Consider the following 12,514-nt stretch of genomic DNA (forward strand, 5'->3'; position numbering starts at 1 on the left):
GGCAATAATTTTAAAATCAAAGCGTTAATCCACACAGCATTGGAACTGTGGGTGCGTGCGTGTGTGTATGGGAGGGGGCTGGAGGGGGGAGGTGGGGAGGGAGATAAGGAGAAGAGCAAATAGAGGGCCGGATTTTAAAAGGGTTATGCGCGTCGGGCCTATTTTAAAAAGGCCCGGCAAAGAGCGTAAAGCCCTGGGACGCGTGTAAGTCCTGGGGCTTTACAAAAGGGGCAGTCTAGGGGTGGGGTGTAGGCAGGCGGGGAGGTCTGGGTGTGGGGTTAGAGGCCTCCTACATAGCGGTCATTGCCGCTGTGTCGGAGGATCGCATGCCGGCAGGCTGCTGGTGTTATCTGATGCTTTTTCATATATGGAAAAATTCTGTTTGATTTTTTTAAATGTTTCTTTTTTTTTTACATTTTTCTGCTGTTCTTTTGCTATTTGTTTTGTTTAAGTTTAGATTGTTACTTTATTGTTAATTCTTCATTAATACATTTTTAAATATTTATTATGGGGGTAATATTCACTCACTGCCTGGATTGTAAAGTTAGCTGGCTAAACATAGCCAGCTAACTTTCTAGACATATTCAGTGGTGCAGCCACATTATTGAATATAGATAGCCGGATACGTTTATCTGGCCAATTTTAGGACAGGTGTACGGCATGACCAGAGTTATCCGGATTTGTTATCCAGCTAACTCTAAATATCACAGTTATCCAGATTTGTTAGCCAGCTCGTTTAACTCCTCCCAGAAGCACCTCTGACATGCGCCTACATTTTAGATGAATAATGAGATATGAACTGCAGCTGATGTGAGAATTCTTGCATCAACCATCAGGAAAAAACTGAATGGTGAATGGGGTTCATGGGAGGACAGCCAGGAAGAAAACACTGCTGTCTACAAAAGACACCCACTTTCTTGTTCATTACTGCTACACAAGGCTGCCTGAAGTGTGTCCCTGAGAGAGATGCAGTATTATATCAATCATCGGGCTTATTTTTGGCTGCTTAAGGCCTTCAAAGCAGGCATTACAATCTCTAATACTTGTGGAAAATGTAAAGTAGACACAGCAAGCCTTTTACAATGCCTTTGGAGCTGTCTGTATATTCACATTTTCTGGAGCTCCTTAAAAATGTTTCTGACTACTTTGGGTGTTCCCACTCATGCCTGGCTGAACCTTTTTGTATTCTAGGTTATCTCCGGAAAACTGTTATTGTCAAGAAGCGTCACAAAATACTTCTTTCTAAATGCTGATTAATGGCTAAGAAGGATAACTTAAAAGTTTGGCTAGGTAGTTCTGGCCCTCTACTGGACATTTGGAAACTGGCAATGATGGACTTAATTCTGCTGGAATATCGTTCAGTGGATCACACATGCCCTAACTCACTTAATGGTTTCTGAGCTGTTTGGAGACCCTTATTCTCTTTGCTTCCTGTTGACATAAGGGACAAACTTACATAAAAGGCAATTAGTCTTATCTGTAATGTATATTTGCCTGCCATACGTCCTATAAAACAATTTTCGATCTCACTCTACCAAAAGGTTGGGGGTGTGTTTGTGTTTGTGTGTGTATGTGTGGAGGGGGGGTGGGGGGTGGGGGGGAATGAGGTATGTTTGATTTGGTAGAAGTAAAGAACTATTGTTTGGGGATCTCTGCAAGGTATATACAATAGTGACATATGTATATTATACTCTTGTTAATGCTTGTTGGTGTTATCTAAGGTAGATTTTCTTCCATTATTTTAGGATATTATACAGTTATAATGTTGTTAATAGTACCTACTGGACGGCAGAGGTACTAGATCTACCTGTTCGTCACCTTTTGTGCTTGTTGAAAAATATAAAACTAATAAAAATGATAAATAAAAAAAAACAAAACCCACTTCAGGTTCACCAAAAAGAATCTGAATAACCCATATTTACTTATTTGAAATATTTATAGCCCATGCTCTCAAAAGGTAAGAGTAGGCCCCAATACGACCTTCAGAATAATGTTCTCTGGACAAATTGGTCAAAAATTTAATTTTTTGGTCACAAATCCCAAACATTTTGTTTGACAAAAACCAAACACTGCCTTCCAGAGTAAGAATCTCATCTCAGCTGTTTAGTATGGAGGTGAAAGTATCATGATGTAGAGCTGCCTTCCTATAGCAGGAATTTGGTGCCTTACCATCAGTGATGGAACCATGAATTTTGCTTTCTATCAGAAAATTCTAAAGGAGAATGTCAGGGCATCCATCCATGAACACAAGCTAAGATAAATGTGGGTCGTGCAGCAAGACAACAACCCTAAACATTCAAGTAAATCTCCTACAGAGTGGCTGAAGAGGAAGAGATTTTGTGTTTTGGATTGGCCAAGTGAAAGTCCTGCCATAAACACTATTGAAGTGTTAAGGCAAGAGCTGAAGTGAGCTATTCATACAAGGAGGCCCTCACATGTCACAGAGTAGATACAGTTCTGTATGGAACAATGGACTACAATTTCTCAAGGATGATGTGAGAGGCTGATCAACAGTAACAGAATACATTTAATTGAAGTTATTGCTGCTCGAGAAGGTGTCACCAGTTACTGAATGAAGAGTTCACATACAGTATTTTTTCACACGAGGATGTTTATTGTTGAATTTTTTTGTTTGAATAAATAATTAAAATATGTCCTTTTTGTCTGTGTTATTACTTCAGTGGGGTTATCAAGGTTTAGAATAGGATCTAATTATATTTAGGTATGAATTGTGCTAAAATACAGCTCATCCTAAGGGGTTCACAAACTTTTACTCAGCACTGTACTACATATCAAATCTCATATTAGATGCCTGGGTATGCCAGCCATAAGACACGGCAGTCTGGAAAATGAAGTGGAGGGTATCCATGGAGTAACCAAGGAGTGCATACCGCTTACTTGGCTTGATTGTTTTTTCTGCAAGGTAGGTATGAAATATCTTATTTTTAGGTATTTATTTTTAGATGCTTGCCATTTGACAACAATGTGAGCTTAATGTCTTTCATTGCTCCCTACTTCAGCTTGAAAATAATGTGAGTGCTTTCTGCCCAGGTTAGTATGATTTGACTAAATTCAGCTAGGAACTGACTTGCAAACTATTTTATAAACAAAACAAAGAAATAACATTATTAAATAATAAGACAATCTTGCACAGAAAGTAAAAAAACAATTTTAATGAATAAAATAATCATAATCCAAAATTTGCAAAGCATATTTTTAAACAAAAATTAAGAAGTCTCTGAATCCAGTTGCTAAACACCCAAAATAATATGCATGTGCATTCATTTTAGTTTTGTTTCTTTGTATATGTTACGGTTGTGGACCCTTGGGCCGGCTGAGACTCTAGATGGTATACTGTGGGACCCCACCGGAAGCGTCTCAGCCGGGAGGCGGTGCTGAAGATACTCCAGAGAAGACTTCACCACTGGAAGTCTGCAGCGCCCTCAGAAAGAACCCGTAGGAACCCGGACCTCTTGGACATAGGCGGGACCCTATGCGGCCAAGGATCCGGGCAGCGGCCGAAGAGGTGGACGATGAGGCCGACTGAGCCCAGGAGGCTGGAAGGATCTTCACCCTCGGAAGCCTGTGGCTCCCCCGGGAGGAGCCCATGAGAGCCCGAGCCGCTGGGACTTAGGAGAATCCTGTGGGCCAGCGAGTACCGGATACATGAGGAGGTGGAAGAGGCCGAAGATGGAGTCCAAGAACGAAGCCGGGTCAGAAGCCAGGGGTGCGAAGCCAAAGCCAGGGGCGGAAGCTGGAATCAAAGTCATAGGATGGAGCCGGGTCGGAAGCCAGAAGTCAGAAGTCAAACCAAAACCAGTGGCAGAAGCTGAAGATGAAGTCAGGAGATGAAGCCGGGTCAGAAGCCAGAAGTCTGAAGAAGTGATCCAAGATCCGGATGCAGCAAGTAGTAGCTCAGGGGACTGAGAGAACCTCGTTGCTAGGCCCCGTCCTAGTCAAGCTGCAGGGTTTAAATACCCTGCAGCGTCTGACGTCATCCAGGGAGTCCTCTTGAATTTCCCGCACTGGCCCCTTTAAAGCCTCAGCCCCCGGGTGCACGCGTGCCTAGGGGGCGGGGCCAAGAGCGTCGAGTCGACGGTGTCTCCCTCGCACAGGGAGAGCCGAGGCAGGGTGCGAATAGGGCTTACGCAGCTGAAGAGAAATCCGTGCGGGCCGGGCCAGCCCCGAGGTTGGAGGAGGGACTGGGACACGGCCCAGTCCCGTAACAGTATATGTAAATTGCTTTCTTTTTAAATTGTAAGCTTGAAGTGTAATTTTTTTTTTCACACAGGATGACTGGGGTTCTTTTAGCTCTTATAAATCTTATATTCAGTCATGTGACCTGGTCCACTACCTGATTTCTTTTGTTCTCTCTTCATTCCTGGACAAGAGCTACATGCTCCTTCTTGAAATTGATCAGTTACATGAATGATAGGTCCCACTTCTTGAGGCACAAGCTTATGCGGATGTTCAAACTTTAGTTGATACTTTGCAATCATCTCTACATACAAGTTAGAAAACTGGGTATCCTGGTTGACTCTAAGCTTTTTTTATGGCTTCACAATCATTAGTCAGGGGCTCTTCACAAACTCTGTCATTTCTAAGTTCTTCAGGCTTAAAGCTGATAACACAAGTGTTAGTCATTAATTTATTAGATTATTGTAATTCTCTGCATTTGGGCTTGCCGAAATCTAAAATTAATGTACTAGAACTTATGTAAAATTAATCAACCCATTTGGTCTCAGGCACACTGTTACATGCTCACATTTCTCTGATCCAGGCCAAACTCCACTGTCTACCAGTTGATTGACAGATATAGTTTAAAATATTTACACTGATTTTTAAAGTTATTAATGGTCTTGTTCCATCTTCTTTACAAAAGCCAGTTTTCTAGTATCTTCCTCCTAGTAGTTTGCGTTCTGCAGCAAACACATTACTGGTACCACTTACACAGAAGCACATTTGTTTAACTGAGTCACATTCTCAGTGGCCAGGCATTTTCATAGCTGGTAACTGTAATTTTCCATGGAAATATTAAAATAAACTTGCATAGTAGCTGAAAAAACTGACACAGTCAAAGGCAGCTCGTCATCAGTAACAAACGAGAATCAACGAGGAGACTGCACTGCAGGGATGGGAATATCTGTTTATAATTCAAACATTAATGTTAAAAATAGCTACCCTGTGCAACGGTGAGATTGTGCAACTCAAACGTACATAATAATCCTGCATCTTAAAGAAGACAGTTGTGAATAAAAATATACTATTGGAAATGAGAAGAATAGTCAAAGACCTGGATTAAAGAAATGATGCATGGCAGAAGAAGTCACACTGTCATATTTAGATACATACATATATATATTGCAATATACTAAAACACATTTACTTTCACACATCTGAATTATTTTTTTTAACTCCATATTTTAAAACAAGTGTGCATGCATGGCCAAATTCAATCTCCAGTTCTGAAGGTAGCATGTTGTGATGGCTTCACCGAACGATGATATACAAAATCAATATCAGCTCACGAGCGGGCACGGCGCTAGAATTTGAAATCATACATGCACTTGTATACATATTATTTAAAACAGGCTCACTGCAGCAAACCTAGTTTGCGTATATTCCATAGGACTTTGCTGGTTTTAACTTATATATGAAAACAAAATTTAAAATATGCTCATGCGAGGGACATTCCCAGTTTTTCCAATTAGTCCACCATTTCCCCAGTCAATCTTGAGGTCATCCGGACCTCTCTGGTTCTTCATCCTGCATGATCCCCATTTGACCCGGACCCCTCACCCTGTGATGTAAGCCCTAAAACGAGAGATCTACAGACTTTCTCCTCATCAGGATCAGCAGTAAATTTACATTGCTAACAAACTGCCATGCGCTGTGGCCTCTGGTTTTAAAATACGGAGTTCCATGCACAACCGTTGACACCGCCCCTTTTCTGTCTCCTTATTTTTGGTGCACGCGTGGGTATATAGGTGTGTAAATCCTGGCTTTTAAAATGATTTCAAATTCTAGCAATTCAAATCAAACCCTTAGGTGAGAAGTGCTAGATATTTTGTTTCTTCTAGAAAAGGCAATATTGAAACCTGTTTTCTTGCTTCAGTCTCAAAAGTAATGAGGTTGATGTTCTACATTGAGAAAACATTTGTGTACTATTTGCAAAATGAAGTGCGCCATTTTTCTATTGGTACCTATAGGCAAATAAAATCAGTAGAAAAATAGTTTGCAGAATTTAGCTATAGAAAATTTCACAAAAAAAACCACTCATTGAGGCATAATTTTATTTTTGTCATTCGAATCTCCTCCCTCATTTCTTCTTTTTCACTCTGTACCCTCCTCCCCCTGCTGTTCCAATACCACTCTGTGTCTGTAATGATTTTGATTGCTAGCATCTAAGCTGATAAAGCTATTCCAAGCACCTACCAGCCCGTCAGTAAAGTAATATGTCCCCAGGTTTCCTCTGAGACTTGCTTCCTTAATTATACTTCAAATCATGATCCCTTGCTCTTAAATTTACTTTTGATTGGAAAACTTTATTGAAGCATGTCAAATATTTCAATGTTTCTGTCATATCCTCCCCTTTTCCTTCAAAAAATGTCGTACATAGACTTCAAAATAGTTTCAGAAATGTCAATATTTTCCTTATAATTTCTTTGCTTATCTTGAATATTAAAACTTATTAGTTCCTTGAAATAATAACATAAACTTTACAGACATTCAAGAAATCCTTTTGCCTCTTAACCTCCTTCTCAGTGCTGCTTTGAGCTCTTTGTTCCTCAAGCTGTAGATCATTGGGTTAAGCAGGGGTATTACCACTGCATAGAAGAGAGCTAGCATCTTATCACTGTCCTCAGAGTGGCTGGACTTGGGCAATAAGTAGGCCACAATGGTAGAGCCATAGAACAATGTAACAGAGGTAAGGTGGGCGCCACAGGTAGAGAACGCTTTGCGCCTTCCATCAGCAGAACGCATCCACAGGACCTGGGCGAGGATGCAGATGTAGGAGACAAGTATAAGCAAGCAGGGGGTCATTAACACACACACGCTGTACAGAGAGATCTCTAGCTCCACCATGTAGGTGTCTGTACAAGCCAACTTCAGCAATGGGGGGATATCACAAAAGAAGTGGTTAATGGTATTGTGTCCACAGTAACGCAATGAAAACATCAGGTTGGTCTGCCTTGTGGACAGAAGAATCCCAGTGACCCAGGCAAAAGTTGCCATAATAGTACAGCGCTTCCTGTTCATGATGATGGCATAGTACAAGGGATTGCAGATGGCCACATATCGATCATATGCCATCCCTGCCAGCAGAAAACACTCTGCTATCCCCAATGCCAGGAAGAAATACATCTGTGCTGCACAGCCCAGGAAGGAAATGCCCTTATCTTTGAATAGCATGTCCTCCAACATCTTGGGGAGCGTGACAGAGATGAATAAGGACTCCAAGATGGATAGATTACGGAGAAAAAAGTACATGGGGGAATGAAGCTGAGAGTCCAGCAAAGTTATCAAGATGATGGTGGCATTCCCTGTTATGGTTACAATATAGATCATCAGAAACAGTCCGAAAAATGATGACTTCATCTGGGGCATATTGTAGAAGCCCAGGATGATGAATTCACCTAAGATGGTTTGATTTTCACTCTTCATTATGGACATCTTCTATCTGAGAGAGAGAATAGTAATGGAAAAAACCTAAAGTTTATGTACATGAGACTTTCCACCATCCCATGACTCTAAGCTGCACACAAAGAGAATTCAGTTTTAAGCTTCATGTCTACCGGGAATTTTGAAGTATTTTGGAAGTGTAAACAGACCCAGTTCTTAGGTAATAGAGAGATCATTCCTTATACATTTGCACCCAATTTCTTACTATCAAGGCTCAGCTAGGTCCAACAGCTCTCTCAAAGTATTTTCTAGCTCTACTGCCAACAGCTTTTGGTAATACATTTCAAAAATTTGAAAAATGCTATTCATTGTGGGGTAGATTTTAAAAAGCATTTACTCGAGCAAAACTGGTTTTTGCTCGAGTAAATACACTTTACTCAAGTAAGTGGGCTTTTCAAAATTGCTACAATATATGCCATTGAATTGTCCATAGGATTTACTCAAGTAAGTGCACTTTACTCGAGTAAATAGCTTTTGAAAATTGCTACGATAGTATGTCACATTTACATGTGTAACTCCTTTGAAAATGACCCCCTTTGTTGTGGGCATCTGTCCATCTGTCTAGCTCCCAAATAACATAAGATTAGGATTAGCAATTGTCAATCTCACAATAGATCTTCAATTGCTCAAGAAACAAGATTTAAAAATACCTCTCAGAATTAGTTTTTAAAGAACATCTTGACAAGAGATTGAGCTACCCCCTATATCTGTGAACAATTTCCTGTATTTTGCCAAAGCTTAAATTTCAAATCAACAGTATTTTGATAAAAATGTTGTTCATTCATTCATTCTTTAGATAGTAAAACCATAATATCACTTCAACGCCACTACAAAAGACCTCTTCCATAATTATTAAACTATAATTTTAAAGCTACAGGCTTATACATGGTACAGAAGTTAAAAATGTGAAATCTAATGGAAGATATGGACTGTAAGGGCCATCTAGTTTGTCCAAATTACTTTCTGGTGCATTGCCACAGATCTCCAGTTGATCTCTGGCTTTCTTCTCAATTAGGGATCTTCTGTGCCTATCCCAGACTTTCTTGAATTTCATTACTGTTTTTTTGTCTCTACATTCTCTGCAGGGAGACCTTTCTAGGCATTCACCATCTTTTCCGTGAAGAAAAAATTTCTGATGTTACTCAGACCCTCATTTATGTTCACACTATAACCCAGCCTATAGAAACTCCTCTGCTGGCTATAAATCATCTTTACTGGAGAGCTGTCATGCATATTTATTTTTTCAGGTCTTGCATTATCGCAGAATCCCATGCATTTTTGTTTCAAGAACATTCTATTCTTATTTGAAAAGCACAGCACCTCTGTGTCTCTTTCCCAAAGGCCATATCCACCTCTATGTCTGTAAATACAGAAACATTGATTTAGATAGAAGACAAACACTAGAAGCTTCATCTAGTTGGCCAAATTTACTTTTTCTTACAATGCCATGAATCCATGTTCATCTCTGGCTTTCCCTTCAATTCTTCACAACTAAGGATGTTCTGTATATCTTCCATGCTTTATTGAACTCTGTTAATGTTATCATCTTCCCCACCTCCAGTAGAAGGCTTATTCCATGCATCTAACATTATTTTCTATGAAGAAATATTTTCTAATGTTACTCCTGAGACTACCGCCTTTGGGCCTCACATCAAGGCCTCTTGTTCTAGAACTTCTTTGTGCTTACAATTGAAAAATAGTCATAGGAACAGGGATAAAACCCTAGTACAATTTTCTAGCTCTCTTAAATAATTTTTATTTTCAAACTTCTAACCAAGACTTGTCTTACTGGAGTAGATAATAAGCATCAGTGTGAAGAGTGGTGTAATGTTACATCAAACAGAGCTCATGTAGCATTAACTAAGATATTTTACTGCTGGAGCCTAGGGGTTGAAGCTCTGTAGGAGGTTTTTGGGCTGTATAGTCAAAGCCTTGTACATGAATTATCTAGTTAGTGGGGGAGTAGCTTAGTGTAGCAGCCTGAAAACAAGGGAACATGGTGGTTCAAATCCTGCATCCATTGAGTCTTCTTATGACCGTGTACAACTCACTTCATTCTCCATTGCCTCAGAGACAAATTAGTGATACTGCTATGCACATGGTTTTATACAAATTGTGTTTTGCACAGATGGACACTGTTTGCTCACGATTATTTATGAGGACTAAGAAAAACATAGTGAGATAAACTGGTGGCCAAACTCCATCTCCAGTTATGAAGGCAACACTAAAATATGTGAAAAAATACATTAAAAAGATGGAAAAACTTTGGTCATTATACTATAGTAAGGTGAAACCTACAATAGTGGTTGTGGAACAGTATTTTTTTCTACCTGTATGCCTGCCTGTCCTATGTTGGGATTCACTTATTTAGTGACAGGGAAATACCTTCAGTACGTGAATAAAACTCATCTTGAGCTAATAATGAAAAGGCATGAGCAAAATATTTACAAAAATGTTCATACATTTTCAGGGACTCAGGCACCACTGGAATGCTAAATGTGGGTATTAAATAAAGCACACATTCATTGGTACAATCTTGCAATTGGACATACTTTGTTAATTTTCAATATTGTAGACCTCTAGATCACCCCACCTTACTGTATCAGGTATTTTAGCATTGGTGTTTTAGATGTCGAATGTTGTTAGAAAATTGCTCATTTTTTGTGTGCACATACTTGGACCTGCGTGGTATCATTTATGTGCCTTACTATTTTTCTTTGAAAATCTACCCTATTGTTTGTCCTTTGGATCATTAGAAATGAATTTTGGAAGATTCAGAAAAGCAAGAAATCATGGTTAAGTAACATTCTTATTTTCCAGGTCTTTAATGTTGCATTTCATAATGCAACATTATTTCATATATTTTGATAATTTAAGTATTATAAAGAATATATTTGGTTTGCTTACAAAAATTGTACAGAATATATGTGGTGCAACATCATTCCTTTGTAGTCTTACCCTGATAGGATTGTAAAGCTTAGAGAGATGTTCTCATATCAGTAACAAATAAATGAACCAACATATAAGAATGATAAAATAAGAGTTTGCACGTAATTCTTCTTATCATTCATTCTTCATTAATTCAGTCTCGGTGTCTTAGAACAAATTTAAGGATGCTAGGTCAGAAATAGTTCCCACACTGGAATATAATCTGAGTATTTTTTCTTCACTTAAATATGTCAGGTTTTCTAATCCATATGGAATCACTGTGCAGTCTGCAATTGTGGGCTTTACAGGGGATTTCTAAGATTTTGTAAGAGTCCATCTTGATAAGTGCTTAAGCAGGGAATTCCTCTTGTCCAAAAGGCACACTCTGGCACTGGACTCGTTTTGAAGACAACCAGGGAAGAGAAACCTTCATTATGCCAGGAATCCAAGAGATAGTTTATTTTCAGGAAATTTTAATCATGGGATATTTCCATAAAACAAAACATGTGCCACTTTAACCATGTTCACAGCGACATTCTCAGTAACACGTACTTGACATTCCTGGGAATATTCTGTAGGATGAGGAGATTTCATTTTTAAAGTGAAAATTTTCCTTTCATTTCCCCCATCAACTGCACAACATACTCTACCTTGGATGTTTGCACATGAATGTTGGCTATATGCACAATAGTCAGTTAATTGCATCCCACACAAGAGCTGGGAGGTAGAAAGAGCACCATCCACTCATGTCCAGGTAGCTTCATTCTCACACCTGCTCCTACAATCCCAGTCCTCCTCTGATACTGCTCCAAATTATAATATGACTAAATTTTACAACTTTCACAATTATAAGACATCAGGACAAGAAAAGTCACAATGCTGAAATATATGGATACAAATTGGGTTTGGCCAGTTTGGATTTGCTTGCAGACCAGAGGAATGCCATTTCCTAATAGTTAAGAACAAGGATAGAGATTTGCTTTGGATATATTTTGCTGCATCAAAGAAATTTTGTCAAACATTAAATAGCTTACATGGAAGCAGTGTGCGTCAAAAGTGTGATGGAGGGAGCTTGCAAATAGCTCTTCTTCAGCAAGGAACTCTTGGATAGTATTGTTTACCTCCATTTTATATCACTAATAATCACCTACTCTACTTATTGGCTTAGGTGGAGTTCACCAATGGGAAACCTTTGAGAAAATAACATTTAATGATGGTGATTATAAAAATCACCGCTGAGGGAATCACAATAAAAAAAGGGGTAAATTAATTTGAAAGGAATGTATAGGACCCAATAGTATATGAATTATAAGCAGGTTCCAAAAGGTAGGATTATTACAGATTCCAATTAGATAAGCAGAGGTAGCTTGAACGGAGTCTCAACAGCATTACCAAGGCACTATTGAAAATTAAATAATCCCATACTAGCCCGTCAGTCAAACACATGACTACTTACACATACTAGCATCTATCATATAGATGTTAACTAGTCATACTGACTGCAGACACATTTGTGAAAATACTTGCATAGGTATTATTTCCTCTCTGATCTGTTACTAACTAGATAGGAACTGAAGTCACTTTAATGCAATTATAGCCACGCGTTAGTTAGTGTCATGCAATATAAATAGATGCCATTACTCTTTCCTGCCATGTAAATAAGTTGAAATAATTACTCCCAGGTAACTGCTGACTCCCATCACACTCATAACTGCTTACACTTACCTAGTCAAGTAGCAGATATTTAACCAGCTGCATTTACCATTTACAAAATCCTGTCCCACATATTTAAGTAGTTGCCATTGCCGACTTCTGCCACAAATAGGCATCCAGTTATTCATTACTGGCTCCTAATGCAGCCCGTGCACCAGGAATGATAAAGGGTTCTTGAGAATTTAGGTCA

At 39.2% G+C, this 12,514-nt stretch overlaps 1 protein-coding gene across 1 annotated transcript; it reads right to left on the bottom strand.

The window, feature by feature from the left end:
* Positions 1–1,386: 1,386 nt before the first annotated feature.
* On the bottom strand, positions 1,387–7,674 carry LOC115077263 (olfactory receptor 1019-like). Its single transcript, XM_029579548.1, has 3 exons — positions 6,756–7,674; positions 3,750–3,811; positions 1,387–1,431 (listed from the first exon to the last, which is right to left on the bottom strand). Exons 1-3 carry the CDS (start codon positions 7,672–7,674, stop codon positions 1,387–1,389), a joined length of 1,026 nt encoding a protein of 341 aa, XP_029435408.1.
* Positions 7,675–12,514: the final 4,840 nt, after the last annotated feature.

Source organism: Rhinatrema bivittatum, chromosome 16 (genome assembly GCF_901001135.1).
Source record: "Rhinatrema bivittatum chromosome 16, aRhiBiv1.1, whole genome shotgun sequence".
In the NCBI taxonomy this organism is placed as follows: Eukaryota; Metazoa; Chordata; class Amphibia; order Gymnophiona; family Rhinatrematidae; genus Rhinatrema; species Rhinatrema bivittatum.